Raw genomic sequence first — 19,134 nt, 5'->3', positions numbered from 1 at the left:
TTGGGAAGGAAATACTTCTTAGAGAAGTAAAAAAGAAAGATGGTGAAAGAATGAACTTTCTGTATGAAACAGATCAGAGGCATCAGACTTCCTGGGACAATTTGACCTCATCTTTTGGAAACATCCTATCTCAATTTTTTTGTCCCCTCCTGATGTGTTCCAGACCTGTTAACATAGGCAAAATCTTTTCCTTGGACAAAGGATATATAGAAATGAATCTGCTGTCAGGTTTTATTTGGTTTTTAAGACATCCTCTTTTAAAAAATGTTCATGTGTACCATTAGCCAGAGTTTAAAACCTACTGTGGAATTTTCACACTTCATTGTTTTTAAAGCAAAATTTTTGCCTAGAGTCTATAATGAGCTTATTAAACCTTCCCTGGGTATGCAAGAATCTCTTCAGTATGACTTAAGCCAGCATCTCTTGTTTTGGCATCCTTGACCCTTGGGGCCAGATCATTCTTTGCTGTCTTGTGCATCGTTGGATATTTAGAGCCACTACCCAGTAGATGCAAGAAGTTCCCTTTCCCAGCAGTTTTGGAAATCAAAATTGTCCCCAGCCATTGCCAAATGACCCTTGGGAACATATCTTCCTTCACACTCACCCCCATCATAGCCCACTCCACCTCCAGCCCCACACCTGGAATACCAGCCTCTGGCTTCAAGAAAATTATTAAATGAAAAGGAAATATTAGAATCCAATTTGAATGATCAAAGATTTTGTTTCTCGGGTATTTTAATACCCCAAAGTATTTTAATAGACATAATTCACTGCCAGTCTAATTGTGATCCCCTTCATCCTTCTCTAATTACACCATGGACTGAGCTAGTGATTCACTGATCTCAGATGTGGTGGATCTTCTCTCAGGCCCAGCAGAGATGATCAGTCATGAGAATCTCACTTCCTTTTGCTGGTATTTGGACGATTGGTGGAGGGTTGGAAATCTTGTTGCTGAATTCTAGGCAATGAGCCACAAAAAGAATAATAAATGATTAGGGAGGAATTCTCCTTGTAAGATTAAAATAATAATACAAGTAAAATAGGAGTCTCTCTAAAAGATGGTGAAATGAGATGGACATTATTATCCCAAGTACATGTATGAAGACACGAATGGTGTGACTCTGTGTACAATCAGAGTCATGAAAAATTGTGCTATATATGTGTACTATGAATTGAAATGCATTCTGCTGTCATGTATAACACATTAGAATAAATAAATAAATTTAAAGAAAAATAAGAGCCTCTAAGAAAAAGTCATTTTGCCCTTTCTCTTATCCACTATGATTTGTCTTGAATGTGACTGTATTGCTTGGAGTTTTGGCAGCCATCTGACAAGCACAAAGAATTGGACAAAAGAGTGAGATGCTAAGGAAGGAATGATGCTGAGGAAGGTAGGGCAGAGGGAAAAAAAGAGCTTCCATCCTTGATAACACCCTTGAATTGCTGAGCCAGCCTTGGACCACACAATTCCAGAACGCTGATTGAGATATTGGCATATTATGGTCTACAGGGAAAATTCAAGAACTAAGGATTATTTTTACATTTTTCAAAGGCTGATTTTAAAAAAAGGTGTATGAATAATAGAGACTGATTGGGGCCCACAAAACCAAAATGTTTATTAAGTTACTCTTTACAGAAAAGAAATTTGCCAATCCCCAACATAAACCACTTATATTGAAGGTCTTGTGATTGGAAATCCAAAGCAAGTACTCATACAAGTACTAATATCTTCATTTTACAATTGCAGAAACTAATATTTAGTCAGTGCCATTAGAGAATTCAAATACAAATTTGTCATTATTTCTGTTCATTAAAAAGTGAAGCCAAATTGAAGGTCCACAAAAGCATTTAACAAACTTTTTTCTCTTAGAGCTTCCAATAGTATTTCTACTACTGTGAGGCTTGATTTCACAAGTCAGAAAAGATAAAATCTTTGGTGAAATATAAAGCATGCAGTGAATATCTTCAAAGGAAGATCCATTATCTGGATCATCACCGCATTTTCTGCAATAGGAAAACAAAACTAGGGACCCCATGGAGAAGGCACTGCAGAAAAACACCACATAAACAGACTCACTGGGGTGATAAATTGCCTCTCCTACTGCTGAGGCAGTTCTTGCACTTCCTGCTGACTCCCTCAGAGCGAATCCTCAATGAAAAATATTCAAAGCTTTAACTCCATGTCCCATTAAGACTGCTGCTTTTCAGTGGGGCCAATACATTCAGTAGCACCTTGGTAAAGGGTTTAAATATTGACAAAAGCTTATGAATACTGGGTGAATCATGTCCAGCAGAGGTCATACAAAACCTGCCATGGAAAGCCTATGAGTGTTGTTCAGAAGTTCCAATAAACGCCCACCAACCCTAGGGTCATGACAGTGAGTGGCTAGCAAGGTCAGGTTGGTTTTCTTCCTTCCTCCCTCCCTTCCTCTTTCTTTCTTTCTTTTGTGCCTATCCTAGTACCTGGTACCTGTAGGTGGTCAATGAGAAACACAGCCCCCAATCTAGACCCAGTACTGGTTGTGCTTCAGCGTTGGGTTGGTTTGTCGGCAGAGCTTGATCATGTCAGGATCCAGGTTCATCCACGTCTCCCAAGGAGCACATCTTTCTGTTGGTTCAGCCACTGGAGAGGCCATTTGTTCACATGGAGGAGCCCTGAAAAGACTGGCTGGGGGACTGCTGGAGCTTTTCATGAGGGGTGTCACTGTGACGGTAGGAACTGTTATACTCCTTTCTGGCCTACAACTTGGGGTTGTGGGTTCTAGGTTGGCCTGGGGCTCGATTAGAGGTTTTGCCTTTTCTTTCCTCTGGCCCAGCAGCCAGACACACAAGGCCACCGCAGTCACCATTAGCAGAAGGAATACTGCAGCCAAGGGTATAATGACGATCAGCGGGTAACTGCTTTCTCTGAGCTGAGTGGGTGCCCCAGAGCTGGCTTTGGTAGCAGCTGGTGGCCAAATGCTAGTGGTAGGAGAGACCTTGTCATCCAAACTTGGCTCTTCACCACTGAAGGGTCCCCAGGGATCTGCTCTGTGCGATCTAGCCTGGGACAGCTTCCCCAGAGTTTCCATCTGTGTCAGTGCCACGGGTCCTGAAGAAACCACAGGCTTTTTCCGCAAGAGAACTGAGGTCACGAGGTTATCACCAGTGACTAGTAAAGGAACATCTGATGTAAGAGTCTGCAAAAGCCAGGGGTCAAGTGGCATGATGGTGAAGGGGAGGTGACCGATTGCTGGCTGTACATGATCTGCCCTGAGCAAGAAAGTGAAGGAATCATTCAGCATATCAGTGCCTGATAGATTGGCATGTGGATCGAGCATCAGTAGCCCTTGGTCAATGTCCCTCTGAGTGAATAGAGTTGCATCTTGCATTACAGTGCTGTGAATCACTCTTCGTATAAGTCTTCCATGGACAGGGGGTTCTGTCACTTCAAATTTGGGATCACTGTTAGTCATGTTAGCAAGCTCAGTAGCATCAAGGTCCTTTCTTCTCATCTGATGAGCCACCCTGTTGGCAATTTTCAGATTTGATGTAACCCTCAATAACGGCTGCACTCTAATACCCAGGGTTTGTCCTGTCAGGTTGCATTCTGATGTAAACAGTGAAAACCGTAACTGGTCCTCTGAGGCCGTGAGGTTTGTCATGTGGTAGGAGAGTCTTCCTGAATCCAAATCCTCCTGTCCAAAGCTGCTGACCACCTGGTTTCCAATCAGCAGGTGCCCGTGTTGGAGAGGCCATGTTATTCGGTAAATGATCTGGGGGCTCCTTCCATTTGTCACTGCTGACAGGTGAGCATTGGTGATGGGGACCGTTGTCTGGCCTTGTGGGACAAGAAGGTCTGTGAGGTTCATGAGGGTGATGGAAATGGGGATGACGTCCAGGTGGAAGAGCTTGTAGAGAGGGCGGTGTTCACCATCAGTCACACTGAAGTAAAACACTCCAGATGATAGGCTTCCATCTTGTGTAAACCACACCTGAGAGTTATCGATGTCAGCTTGGGTGAATTGATGAACAAGTGTGTCTGGAGGGTAAGTCATTGCCAAAAAGCCATTATTGGGGTTACGGATGATTGTATATCTGATCTCATCTGGAGGGCTGTCTAGATCTTCCACTTTTAGGACTTCAGGTCCCACAACCACCCTACTGCCTTGCAGAACTTTCAACCGAAGTCCTTTTGTCTTTAATTCTGGTGCCTGGTCATTCACAGGAGTGATGGTGATGTTAAACATCTCCTCAACAAAGTCAGCCTCCGGCTTGGTGACAGACTTATGCTTTTCATTTGACCAAACAGCAAAGGTGAAACTATCAGCCAGTGTTTCAGAGTCATCGTGAAGGTATGTGATTCTAAGTTTATTAATTAGAGACTGGGAGAAATTAGGTTTTCCTTTGGTAAGATTTCTTTCTCCAACCATAATGGTTCCATGATAAGAAAGAGATATAATCTGGAACCAAATTTCATAGGAAGAACGCTGAGATTCAGGTAGTTTAAATAAGAGGTTGGAAGCATCTAACTTAGATTGGTCAATTAGAACTCTGTCTCCCTCTTTTACAGCAGCTCCTGTTAAAACATAAAGAACAAAGTGACATCTCATTAGAACATTCGGATGATGGCTGTAAATCACTTTCTCCTACTAGATTATTCTAAACACTTGGTTGTTTATGTACCTAAATTAACATTTCTACCCAAGGGACGTGAAAAGAAAATGAATTTTAAATACAAACCCACAGGTACACAATTAGGAAAACATTTCAGGCAAGTAATATGCCCTAAAACTTTAGATTCACTTACTAAGTGGTAATTTCCTAACTTATCTACTACTGGACTTTCTCTTGCTATGGAAACAAATGCAGCTTTCAATACCTCTTTCCTTTCAAAAACTTACCTAAATTGTCATTTTCATTTCCTATCAACAGTTTTCAGTCACGGGCATTGTGAAGTCCCCTTTCAGAGGTATAAATAAAATTCTTTAAAGCCAAGTTGCCATCCTTTCCCCAATACAGCCATTAAGGTTATGAGAGGAAATAGAAGAGGCTCAGAGAAAGAGGACATATAACAAAATAACAGATTGTTATAACTGTATTAGTTTTATTTCAAAGGTTGGCATCATAGCATTGACAAAAGTGAAAGATTCCTTTCCCAATTGTTCCTATTTTAATATAGGTAAGGTACTGACCATATCTTGTAGCATTACCTGTGTTTGCGAGCAGGCAACTCTGCCGACCAGGCTCACGAACTTCATATGAAATGCTAATGCGGAACTCCTTGGGGCCTAGAGCTGCTGCTGGTGGGGAGGATGCTATGAATGTGAAAGAGTCTTCTGCAGTCCAGCCTGTGTTCACTCGATCCACATGCTCGTATAATATCAGGCCTTTACTGACCTAGACAAACAGTAAGAAAAATTAACCCCTAGCTTCCAGGATGATGCAAGGATGAATATGTACCCTACCTGGAGGACATAAGATCTTCTCATGGCTTACTCTATTCAGGCTCAAATAATTGCACATATCCATGTAAAGCAGGGACACAGAAAAGGTGGTAACTTGTTTTCCAAATCAAGGGGATTCTAAATTTAAGTGGGTCTCATTAGTGCCCAGGTCAAAACTGCCCAGGATAAACTATCATATAATTTACAGAACTATTGAGTCTACTGCATCAGTCAATATATGAAGTACAGAAGTCTGGCTCTCTGAATATGTATTGCTCTGGCTCAGTGCTAGTTTAGTGGATATATACAGAACCAGAGTTCTAGGAAGTGAGTGTCTATGGAAGGTAAGCTCCTTGTCCCAGAGTGCCCCAAAACTGTTGGTGAGGAGATTCTTGTTCCTTATACTATTCAAGGATGAGGCAAGGATGGAGTCATTGGGGGATTTTAAATGGGGATGAGAAATCACCATCTCTCCACATTTCCTCAGAAAGGAACAGATTGCTTATGAGAAATTGAATTACTCTGATTAAAAGAAATCCAATTTGGATTGGAAATTGGAAACTCTATTATCTTCTTCAAAGATGGTCATTTCTGGTACTAATAGCAACTCAGCTCCACAGAAGTTCCTGGAAAATGAGACTTCTTGATTTAACAGTCCTACCATTTCTGTTCCTAGCCTCAGATTTGTGACGAAAGGTCATAAACATATTCCTCCTCGCAGAAACAGGAGATTGTGCCATGAATTTTGGACCTGAGGATGTTCCTAAAAGGTCCCTGCTCTGCTTCATAAGGCAAAAGAAATCCAATTTCTTTATTTTTAAAAATATTTTTAGTTGTAGATGGACACAATACCTTTATTTATTTATTTTATATGGTGCTGAGGATTGAACCCAGTGCCTCACACATGCTAGGCAAGCACTCTACCACTGAGCCACAATCCCAACCCAAGAACTCCAATTTCTTATAACTGTAAGTAAACTAGTATTTTAACCAGGAGGAAAGATTTTCTTGAAAACTGGTCACTCTTGTCCATTAGTACTTAGATGTAAGTAACAATTAGCTTTCCTAAATACACACACACACACACACACACACACACACACACACACACACATATATATATATATATACACTTTTTTATTGAAATAATAAAATGTTCCAAGGAAAAATAACTGGAGAAGAGTCCTAGACATGGTTTATATTTCAGGAGTCTAGTGGAGGAGAAGTCTCATTGAAATTCTATTTTTGAAGAAGCATTTCAAGAGTGAGAAATGAAATGTCAAAAACCAGTTGACTCATTTTGCACTGGAGAGTGAGAGAATTGAATCAGAGGGATCTTGAGCATGGGGATTTTAAGACTGGATAGAAAGTGCTGAAGTGAAGGGGAATAAGAGTGACTGTGGGATTCCCACTTGCCAGTCACACCCTGAAGGAGGACTGCAGGGGAACAGAGTCTTCAATGTTGAGAAGAGGGTTTTAGCCTCTCCAGCTTCAGGAGCCGGATTCTAAGGGCTATGTATGTGAGCATGCAGGTTTGCAGGTTTGCAGGTGGGTATGTGTGTGTGTGTGGTACTAATAGCAACTCAGCCCCACAGCAGTTCCTGGAAAGGGCCCAGAGAGAGAGAAGGAGGCCAGGACTTGATGAGACAAAAAGTATGGAGTGAACCCGAGGAGAGAAGGATCTCAGAGAAGGTTGGGGATTTTGTCACCTCAAATGGAAAAATGGCCTTAGGAACAGCTTCCAACAGCTCTACATATTTCCACTGTATTAAAAATGGATGGATAAGCCACTTAGCTGAATACCTGAGCTCTGGGATTAAGAAGGGGAGTGGAGGTTTTTATCCTCTGAATTTACATTAGCCCAGGTATTTTCCTCTTTTAGAGAAAAGGTCTTTCTGGAATAACATTAAAACCAATTTAGAATTCCAACTAAGAAACATAGTAGGAAACCAATATGAGAAAAATCACCATTTGGCAACTATAACAGCCATAATGTTTTAGGCAAGATCCTAAAATGATTGCTAAAATAGGCTAAAGCATGATGAGAAAGAGGATTGTTAAATGGTTACAAAGTATCTCCTCAAGAACTGATTTATCACAATAGGGAGAAAAGCACTTGCTCAATGGAAAAACCCAAAAGGCAGTGCTCCACCAAGCAATGAATAGATGTCTTCACTCCCTGACAGAGCCAACATCAAAGCCTGCTGATAGGAAACTCTGAGAAGAACCAACCAGCTCCCATGGCATTCCTGCCCAGAATGCACAGGCTGAATGTTATCACAAGGAAACATCAGATAAAATATCAGATAAGATCAAACTCAAGGGCATTCTACAGAGAACTGTCCTGTAGCCTTTTAAAAAAAATTTAAAAAGGCAAGATCATAAAAGGCAATATAATAGAACTGAGAAGTGTTTCTACTTATTAAAGGAGACTAAAGAAACTTGACAACTAAATGCTATGTTTCATGCTGTGTGTAATTTCTCTTTTACTATAAAGGACACTTACTAAAACAATTTGGGAAATTTGAATAAGATCTATAAGTTGTACAATAGATTTATAGCAATGTTAATTTTACAATTGTGAAAATTATACTGTGGTTATACAAGAGAAAACCTTGTTTTTAGAAATAATTTCTAAAGGAACTCCTGTAGTGTTTTACTATATCAGCTTTAAGAAAGGACAAATAATCCCTATTCTCTGATGACCCACATATGCAGAGGGACAGGGACCAACCCACAATGTCTTGGGGACTCTAAAATCAAGAAGTGATTTTTTTCCTATCCTGAGTTAGTCTATCCCCCTCCTCCCAAAACTACCTCCCACTCCCACAGCCTCAAACTTGGGCTAACAGGGCTGTCATCCTGTGTCACCCAGGAATGGGTAGATGTGGTTCCAAATCTTAGAACTTCTCAGAGTAATGCTTTTATTTGAAGGGACAATATTACAAGATCCATGGATGGCAAAGATCTAAACATAGTAGGAAACCAATATGAGAAAAATCACCATTTGACAACTATAACAACCATAATGTTTTAGGCAAGATCCTAAAATGATTGCTAAAATAGGCTTCTGTATCTCAGATTGTTGATTTCTAAGGAACCACAAAGAACTTTTGTCAGATATTAAAAAGGGATTTGACTCTAAGAACAGGGCCCTACTGACCTTTCTGTGATGCATTAAAGTTTACAGCTGAGAGGCTGCTGAAAGTTTAGAGAAGTTGGGAATGGATGGACCCTTGCCCTTGCCCCATTGCAGGGCTGGTTGGTAGCAGAGCTAGGGACAGAAGCCACATCTCCCACATCTCCAGGCACTCATGAGAGCTTTCTTATATAGTACTTTACTGAGAGGAACTCTTTGGCTCAAATTGCTTGAATTACTGCTCTTATTCCTCTAAGGAAGAAAAGGACACTTCATATGAAAATGAAAGCAGAAGAGTGTAGTAGATTTTAAGCCTTGGATCAATGAGAGTTAAATTCAAATATAAACGCAAGCAATTTTCAGCTCTGTGGTCTGCATGCCACTCATTTAACCTCTCTGGACCTCCATCTGTGCATTAAAATACAGAATAATGTCTTTTAGATGTGCATTTAATCTAATTGGCTTATAACAGTATCAGTGCTCAAAATGGCAGGCCTTGGGCCTTCTAGGTCTTTCTAAAAAGTGTCTTGAGTCCTCACTGACCAGTTAGTTGCTCACTGGGACATGCGGAGATTCTAGTTAAGATGGAAGGCTATACTCATTTTTTGTAGTGAATCCCTGCATGAAGATATTAGGCAATCTGAAAGTCCTAAAACATGTCAAATAAAGTAAATATTTTTTCTCATAAAAATGAGAATTTGTAGAATTTGTAGGCTGAGGTTGTTGGCACAAATTCTGGAAGCTTAGTTCTAGCTCCTTTGTAATTAAGTATTTGTTTACCATTCTACTACTGGGCATTTCAATAAATATTTGTTTAATGAAAAAAATAAACTGCTTTTTATAACATTTTACAAAATTTAATTAGAAAGTATATATATTTATAATCATTAAGCAGTGAAAATAAGGCAATCCAGGATATTTCTTACACATGGAAAAATTAACAAAAATACATGAAAATACCTAAGTTTTATTGAACCCTAAATGCAAAGCCCAGGCATTCTACAAGGCACTTAACGTAACTCATTTTATTTTATTTCTTTTCTTTTGGGTGATACTGGGGATTGAGCCCAGAGATACTCTACCACTGAGCTATATCCCCAGCCCCTTTCTAAATTTTATTTGTTAGGGCCCACTTCACAGATTGGAAAAAACAAGGCTCAGAAAATGTAAATAAACAATAAATGGGACAGCCTAATTTTGAACCTAGTCCTATGTGACTCCAGAGTTCATGCTTTTCCCACTAAGAGTCGCATTCACAGTCAGTGAGCTTTTAGGCAAAAAAGAACTTCCCAAGATAAGCTCTCGGACTTCAAGGAGACTAGTAATTGGGAAAGTCAGTGGGTAAGGATGACGAAGGCAGACAAATACTACTTTGTGGTCTGGCCTGGCCAGAACAGTCAGTATCAACCAGAGGTTGTCCAGACTTGTAAAGATTCAAAGAAATAGTTCATTCTATAGACTGTGTTTGTTATAAGTGGCAAAATTAAAGAAAGGTAGCATTCCAGTTCTTCTACAAGAGGGCCATTTTTTAAATCATAAGACACAAGGAGGAAAAGGGTGGGATGGAAGGAAAAGGATTTTTTTCACTGCGGATCATTCCTGTTTCAAGGCCATCTAGGTACCTAGCAGATACCTGTGTGCAGGAGGCTAAGTGTTTTAAACCTGAATCCAGAGAGCTAAGGTCATGTGATTGTCCTTGGATGAATCCAGTGAGCAACTGGAGCTCAGATACACCATGCGTGATGGAGTCATGGTGTCATGGAATCTGACAATTTCTTTTCTTTTGGGTGATACTGGGGACTGAACCCAGAGATGCTCTACCCCTGAGCTATATCCCCAGCCCCTAACTTTTATTTTTAGACAAGGTCTCACTAAGTTGTGGGAGCAGCCTCAAACTTGTGATCCTTCTGCCCCAGCCCCCTGAGGTGCTGGGCTTCTAGCACCCGGCTTGACAATGTTTTTCTTTTTTCCTAAAGACATTTTATAGGTCTGTAATAAGTACACGTGGACAGGACTGAGTGTAGAAGAATGGAATAGTCAAACATGGCCAAAAGACAGGGCTGGAATACTCAAGAGAATATCTTCACTCTGAAGGTCTTTCTAAATATAGCTCCTCAGGATCCTGATAAGAAAACCAGAGCACAGTCTTTTATACTGATTCTTCCCAGAGTGGGGCTTAAATGTCAAACATAGCTTTGAAATTCCGACTGGCAAACAGAGTACCAAATTATCTCAGGGTCAGTCTGGGGATGGGGAGGGAGAGATGGAGACAGAATCCACCCACTTGGTTCCACAACACAACTGCTTTACCTGAAGTCCGTGTCTCTGGGTAGGATAGTGTCTGGCCAGAAGGAGCAAAGGAAAGAGGACTGATCCCCAAATTTCTATCTTAGGCAGGTTTTTCTTTCTTTCTTTTGTTTTTTTAATGTTGTAGTTGGACACAATACCTTTATTTTATTTTTATGTGGTGCTGAGGATCAAACCCAGCGCCCTGCTTGTGCTAGGTGAGTGCTCTAACCGCTGAACCACAACCCCAGTCCCTTGGGCAGGTGTTCATAGGGAAAAGAAACTACAGAAAGCCAAACAATTCAAGAAGATAACGCCTCTAAGGTTCAATGAGGATTAACAAAAGAAAACCCTAAAAGCTATCCTCCTGAAGGCACCAAGATCCTGCGCTTCTGAAAAGTGAGCTCAGAGGATGACTCCCCTCTGTGTGCTCTTTCTCTTTCCCACCAGGACTGGCCCCTTGTGGCTGCAGAAAACAGCCTAGTCACAAAGTTTTCAGAAGAGATCAGAAGTCCAGGACAGCTCAGGGTGCCAAGGGTTAGAGAGTTCCCAGGTATCAGGTTAAATAACTCAGGCTGGGTTAAGACCCAGGAGTGATTACACCACTGGGAATGGGTAGAAGCCATTTCAGGAAACCTGAGTTCCTAAATGGTTCTATCTGTCTTCTCAAAGAAAGAGCCAACAATTCTAACAGACAGAATCATCTCTGGTTATTCAAAGTCTTTGGGCCAAGACCCGGCAGTTATTTCCAGTTCGAACAATGAGCAGGTGACTAGGTAACAGCACAATAATTATTACACATGGAAAAACACTCTCTGTGTAATTCAGTGACTTGTAATGGCAAAAACAAAATTGCTGAAACAACAACTACAACAACAACAACAACAAAAAAAAACCTGGCAGAAAATGTCCACAATGACTACTGAGTCTAGCGCCATTGAGCTAGGGGTCCCCATTAAGCAGAGGTAGGGGTGAGATAGATTAATTAATAACAGGAGACACTGATCCCTCCCCGATAAGCAAATTCAGGGACCAAATCTTAATGAGCCATTAAGTTGATTGCATTCACCATTAAGTAGTAATAAATTAATTTCTATCCCATGGGGAAGGTGTTCACCATTTCTTAAAAATTTTGAATGTTGTCTGGAGCAATACACCCAGGTTCTGGGAGAAGTAATTTAGACATATTCATAACCCAGAAATGATTGTATAATTTTCTAAATGTGGCTCTGGGAACCTGTATCTGTGTGGCAGCAGTAGGCAGAGACTAAGATGGATGAGCTCCCATCCACAACAGCACAATAACCAAAATGCAATTACTGGCTTTGTGGAAAGAGGCCAGGCATCATAAACGTCAACCCCGGAACACTTTGCTTTTTAATGACTCTAAATTATCTCAACAAGCACTGGAATGAAAATCACTCAATTAGCTTACAGCTAGCTCTACTTGGAAGAGCTCAGTGCTTTATAAAATTAGATTCTTATTTTGTCCATATACCCTTTAAAAGGAACAATCATTTCTCTAAATCTGTTTTTTTTTAAAAAGCTGTCATTTAATTTTAAAATCTGATGATTTACTCTCTTGGAATGCTCATGTTTAATCCTTCAGCAGCAGATTTTCAGCAAAAGTTTCTGTGGTTTATCTTTTTTCCATCTAGACAGATATAATATGGCAAACAGCAGGAAGGTTACTTATATATCTTGGTAGGCTGACATGGTATGGTTTTTAAAAAATGGTGAATTTATTCTGGAGTAAGAAAATATTTTTGAGCAATAACATAACAAAATTTTTCCTCCTGATTGTTTTGCCAAAGTATGATATTAAGCATACTAGAGCCAAAATTTCTTTCATAAGTTATTTCTATCCAAAGCCACTGATTAAAATGTTCATTTTCAATTATCCATCATAAGCAAGAAATAGGGTGTGTTTTATGATAGAGTAGTTTTGCCTCCCCTACTGGAGGGGACACATGGAGAAATGGGAACAATTTAAAGTCTCAGGGACAGGTGTGAAAGAGCATGCAACCATCGGTCGCCTAAAACACTCCCGCAACTGGCTCTTGTGATTGGAAAAACTGGCCTAGGAAGCCAAACCTAAATCAAATCCATTTGATAACTTAACACTTTCAGAGCTGAACTTATCATATATTTAATTGGTTCCCAAGCACTCCCTTTTTTTACCAAAAAGCCTGAAGAAGTTATGAAAGTGCATAGTACATTAATGTGTGTTAATAAGTATCTTCATTAAATATTTTGGAAAAAAGTACCCCTACCACCTCCAGGGCTGAGGATGGAACCTAGGGCCTCATACATCCTGGGCCAGTGATCTACCTCTGAGCTATGGTCTCCAACTCAAGAAAAAAGCATTAGATCCTCTTCACTACCTCCATAACCTGTCTCCATCAATTCTTTTTTTTTTGGGGGGGGGGGTGGAGTGAGTACCAGGGATTGAACATAGGGGCACTTGCCCACTGAGCCGCATCCCCAGCCCTATTTTGTATTTTATTTAGAGACAGGGTCTCACTGAGTTTCTTAATGCCTCACTTTTGCTGAGGTTGGCTTTGAACTCATGATCCTTCTGCCTCATGCTCCAGAGCCACTGGGATTACATGTGTGCACCACAGTGCCCAGCCTACATCCCTTCTTTTATTTCCCCAAATTGTCTGGGTAATAAATCTGAGTCATCATAAAATGGTTGGGAGCTAATCTGGGTCATATTGACAGAAGACATAAAACTGCAGACTTCAGGAAAAGATAACACGTTCCATATGCCTGTGAAAACGGAGACAGGATCTGGAAAGGGCAACACCATTTCTTGTCTTCCTCTTCCCAAGTCACAAATAAAAATGTCCATTTTTGACCACACCAGCCAACCAGAACTGGAAATGCCTTCAGATCAGCACTCATTGTGCTATATTTTCAGGTGATGATCTGCTTTTGCTCAGGAATTTAATGTTTTAATACTTTCTCATTTTATTTTTAATAATAAGTATGTATAATATTTTTATATTCAGAAAACAATGCACATACTGAAACATCAAAATGAGCCACTACCCTGAAGGAGTCAGAGTTTTTACATTTTGTTTTCTATCCCTCCAGAATTCTCTCTGCATATTCTCTCCCCTACCCACATTACCTATGTTTTTTAGGATGGCCGAAGTGGGAAGAGAGTCAGGGTTTTCCAGTGACATGCAGATAAAGTTAACAAAACACATCCTGTTAAAATGACTCAACTTGGCAGCAGCAGCTCTTGGTTGCTCCTATGAAGAGTCCTTCCACCACGTCTTTTTTTCTCTGACCACCCACCACTGTGGAGCTCTCCCGGTCCCAGGCCTTATTCCTCCTCCATCCTGTGCACCATGCAAAGATGGAGTGTACAATCCCTGCACGGGGCCTCTTAGGTATTTCTGAGCCCTCTCCTCTCATCATCCCTTGGGGACATGAATTCAAGAACAACCAGGTACTCTCCTCAAAAGGAAACAATAAATGGGTTATAAGGTGAAGCAAATGTCATTCTCCTCTGACAACCTCATTTCCATTCACTAAATTACTGTAGCACATTAAAGTAAACACACTGGCCAATCCAGCGTCCCAGAAAATTGCCTTCCCTTGGGAAATTAGGCTTTTAGCTACTAGGAGAAAAAAGGGACTTTTCATATTTCCAAGAACAAAAAGATAATAACATCAGCCTTAGCTACCATTTAATTAGTGTTTGCAATTCTCATAATTTTCTATTACCATTCATTTTTATTATCAGTTGGACTTTCTCATACCAGAAGCAGGGCTGAGACACCATAGACAGAGTCTCTAGTTTTACCCGCTGCCCCAGCTGATCCGTGTGGTCAATCTAGCTATACAAATGCTCGATGGTAACCAAGAGACAGGCTGTTCCTTTAATGCAGCCTGCATGACTACCCCACTGGACCTTATGCCCCACATAGACTAAGAAAATATGCCATGGTAACCACTTTTCAGTCACTCTGTGACCTCTTAGAATTTACATCTGCCTGCTTTAAACCCACCAATCAAAATTCCCTTAGGAAACCTGTCTGGAGGACTCTGAACATAGCAGAAACAATGGGGTCCTTTTCCTTCTTCGTGAGCTTTTTGCATATATAGCTTTTGGGTGTGCCATATACTCCCCAGGACCTATAAGTAATAAAAATTTCTATTTCCATCTAGTATCTCTCCTAATCATGGGAGAGGTGCTCTCCATTTAAAGACCTTAACACATCTATTACCTGTCTTATTCCACACCTAAACACCAGGAGGAAAGCAGGGCTTTGTTGACAGGAGCTTGACTTAGAGTTGGGTCCCTGAGTTCAAATCCTGTCTCTGCTGCCTAAAAACTGTATACCTGTGGGCAAGTTGTGTAAACTTCTAGTGGTTTACAACCTGAGTCTCTCAATGGGGAAGCAATACATTAGAAAGCTTAGAACATTGCTCAGTGCATAGTGAATGATCAAAATGGTTTCAGTGATCATTACTAGTATATTTCCCATTTTACAGATGAGAAAACTGAGGTTTAAAAGATATGTAATTTGCCCTACGTCAAGAGCTAATCTAGATTTTCTGACTTTAAAGATCAGTCACTCATAGTGCTCAGTCATTAGTTGTCAGCAGTAAACATCTAATAGGTCCAGATTTTGAAATTAGAAGCTCTCTCTACATACCACGTGCCCAAAATGCAGAAAGCATGAGCTGCTGTGCTGTATTTCTATAGACTGCAAATATATATGCTATATTGTTTTAAGGAAAAAGGAATTGTCATATCCAGAGAGTGCCTTGTGTAAAAAGCCTGATACACAGTCTTTGTACCCAACCCTGCATACAACACAACAATCTCTCCTTTGTCTTTTGAGTCAAAACACTGGACCAGGCACTGTGTGGCTGTGTCTGCTCAGAAGAGGAAAGGGCTGTGCAGTCAGAAGCTGGTTTATTAGGGAAGGAGGGTGGAACTCCTCTCTCACCACCCCTGACTTGCAGGGTGGTCAAGTTGTGCTTTGAGCTGGAGCCTGCTCCTGTCTCCACAGGGACAAAGGGCCCTTCATTTCAGGAGCCCCAGCAGGACGCTTCAACAGTTCTGGCCAACACCTGTCCTTGCTGTGTTTTTCTGCTTACTTGCCTCTTTGTTCGTAAAGGAGAAGAAATGACAAGGGGAAAAATATGAGACCGTCATGTAATGACATTTTAATCAATCAAAAGTTTGCTTATCCTAAGGCCTTCTATCTAGCTTGAGGTATTAATTTCCTGTGTACCAATATGTTGTATTGTTAAAGGTGGTTTATTTTCACAGGAAAATGTACTCTGACTTCCATTATTATAAACAGTTCGGATTACCAGGCTAGTCTACTGAGGGAGATTGTCTTACTATCCCAATCATTCAGTGCCCCTTCCCTATAAGATTAAATTTCTACATCCCATTGACATCAGGTTAGCTCATGTGGCTTTCTTTAGCCAATGAAACGTGAGAACAGCTGACACTTTCGGTCACAAGCTGTAAATCATCACATGGTTCCACCATTACTTTTTTCTCTCTGCCACAAGTACAATAATGTTCAAGAGACAGGCTGTTCCTTTAACTCAGGTCCTGAAACAAAAAAAGATAGTACAGCAGACCCACAACCAACCATAATACAAGCAGGAAATATATTTTTATTATTGTAAGTCAATAAGATTTGGAAGTTGTTCGGTATTATAGCAAAATCTAGTGGATTCTGGCTACTATAACTACTAAAGCCTATTTTGACTAAAATACCATATATTAAATCAAAAATAGTATATTTTTGCAATCAGAAGTCATTGAAAATAATGCTTGCAATGCTCATAATCAAAATTTAAAAAAAAAAAAAAGAAATCAGGACCAGAGCCAAGGCATCTCTACATAATTGATATAATTCTTATTAGTATTCAAAATGCAAACTGACCTCGGGCATGGGGCATGTTTTGATGCCTCTGGGCACATTCAGGTCCCCTACATGGTGTAATTTTCATCCTAATCCTTTTTTCCCTCTCCCAGAGTGCATCTGTGAACCAGAGAAATCATACTTCCTCTTTTTAGCAGCACATTCAGAGCTTTTGCTAGCCTCATGACCTGTTCCTTTAAATGCATCCCAGACAAAGGCAACTGCAAAGCAAAAGCCAAATTCAATCCTGCCACATTGTGTTGGAGAGAAAAGGCTCAAAGGTTAACAAAAGACCTACACTTTACTCTTGCTGTTTCCTCTAAACTGGATTGTGGATATTTTTATTCTTTAATCATGTAAATCTATAGCCAAATCGACTGTCAGATCCCTGTGTACACTGTTTCAGAATGGGAAAAGAAAGTTGAAGAACAAACAAGGGGAATGGTTATAGTCAAGAATTCTATTTTGGAAACATAGACTTTCAGAGAATGAATTAACATAAAGAAAATATGTCTGGTCAATCCAGTTTCTGGATGGAATATGAAAGAAAAAAAAACAAGCATTTGAAGGCTTATCCATTTTAATAAGAAGGTAAAGAAGATATGTGGATGCTAATACTGGTGATAAAGTGCAGTAAAGTTCAAAATAGCTCTAAATGCAGATTACAAACACAACACTCCCATTGGATTAGACAAAGGGGAATGAAGGGAAGGGAGGGGGAATGGGAAGAGGAAAGACAGTGGAATGAATCTGACATAACTTTCCTATGTTCATATATGAATACATGACCAGTGAAACTCCATGTTGTGTACAAACACAAGAAAGGGAAGTTACACTCCATGTATGTATGATATGTCAAAATACATTCTATGTCATATATAACTAAAAATAAAAAACACACATATTTATATGCCCATGTACACATTAAATTATGTAATGTATGTAATATCATATATTAATTATAAATGTACACATACATATATCCTCTAGGATTTACTTTACACTTTGAATTTCCTTTTAAGTTAGTCTTTAATGATAAAAGGATCCCCTTTAAAAAAAATATTTTTTTTAGTTGTAGGTGGACACAATGCCTTTATTTTTATTTATTTATTTTTACGTGGTGCTGAGGATTGAACCCAGTGCCTTACCCATGCTAGGCGAACTTTCTACCACTGAGCCACAACCTCTGCCCCAAAAGGATTCCTTTTTATTTATTAGACTCAGAGTTTAAGTGAGTAGTGTTTTCTGACAATTATGTCTCTTCTTGTACTCCTTACAAACTGTCTGGTTTCACAGCTACAATGAGTAATGGCAGAAGTAATGGGCAGAAGGGCATGTCTGCTTAGATTAGTGGGATGAAGACAAATGAGAGGCCCACCCTGCATCCACGCTAAGCCCTGCTCCCAGCACAGACTTCAGAACTCACCAGATATTGGGTAAAAATGGAAACCTTCTCTGTGCTGTTGTCAGAGTTCATTCTCAGCAACCTCCCAAGTCTAGGGGAATTTACAACTGTGAAAGTAATAGATCTGTTTCCTGCGTTGTCTACATCATTGGTCACAGCTTTCAGGTCACGAGGTGAAAGAGGCTTCACAGAACCTAAATAAAGATTAAAACGTGAGTGCAAGTATAAAACATAGGAATAATGAAATAGTCTTTACAGACCCCCGACATCTCTTTCAAGAGCATATGATTATAAATGAAGGACTGAGGAATTCAGCTTGAAATTGAGTTGCAAGGGGCTAGTGATCCTTGAGGCATCTATTCATGGGCATGAGTGGCTACTGGGGACCCAGGAGAAATCAGCTTCTCCTCTCCCCTCCCTCAGCCCAGCCTCGGTGTCCAACTGATCCCTAGAGAAAGAAATCAATGCCAGGGCCCGGATGGCCCCTTGGCTCAGCATATGTGAAGGAAAAGCAGATTGTGTGGTGCTGAGAACATAAGAGACAGCACCTCTCCTGGCAGGGTGGAGGGGTCCCAGTCTGATGGAGCTGCAGGTGCTCAATGGAGTGCCCTCCATCTGCTGATACCGGAAGGAGGAGTTGGCTCCGGATTAAAACCCAGACGTGTCCATGCATGAGCAAAGGGCTGTGTGAACGCCAACTGGGAAGAACTAGTGACACATGGGTTTTGATGCTATTATACCTCATTGGTAAGCATTGGCCAGAGAGGCTTGGGGACACTCAGGCTACAACAGTGGTTTTTCCAGTGCTCTGTGGTAAAGGATCAACATTTTCTTCCCATTCCAATAATTTTATAAAAATACAATTTAAAAAGTCACATTGCTATAAAAATTTCTAAACACTTCCTTTTGCTTTTCATTCTTATTTGCTCACAGACTAGAACATCCACGGACCACACTTGGAAGAGCAGAGTC

At 40.4% G+C, this 19,134-nt stretch overlaps 1 protein-coding gene across 5 annotated transcripts in view; it reads right to left on the bottom strand.

Annotated features, from left to right (window-relative positions):
• Nucleotides 1–1,591: 1,591 nt before the first annotated feature.
• The window catches only part of LOC101962730 (chondroitin sulfate proteoglycan 4), a 65,478-nt gene continuing 47,935 nt past the window's right edge, over nucleotides 1,592–19,134 (bottom strand). For all 5 annotated transcript variants that reach the window (XM_078016403.1, XM_021722517.3, XM_040272457.2 and 2 more), the window contains 3 exons: nucleotides 18,184–18,356; nucleotides 5,193–5,379; nucleotides 1,592–4,558 (listed from right to left, as the gene is read on the bottom strand). In XM_078016403.1, the coding sequence (XP_077872529.1) occupies nucleotides 2,505–4,558; nucleotides 5,193–5,379; nucleotides 18,184–18,356 (2,414 nt within the window). In that variant the 3' untranslated portion in view covers nucleotides 1,592–2,504. The remainder of the gene's footprint in view (nucleotides 4,559–5,192; nucleotides 5,380–18,183; nucleotides 18,357–19,134) is intronic.

This window comes from Ictidomys tridecemlineatus, chromosome 1 (genome assembly GCF_052094955.1).
Source record: "Ictidomys tridecemlineatus isolate mIctTri1 chromosome 1, mIctTri1.hap1, whole genome shotgun sequence".
Classification (NCBI taxonomy): Eukaryota; Metazoa; Chordata; class Mammalia; order Rodentia; family Sciuridae; genus Ictidomys; species Ictidomys tridecemlineatus.
This window is presented reverse-complemented; position numbering and strand designations above follow the sequence as displayed.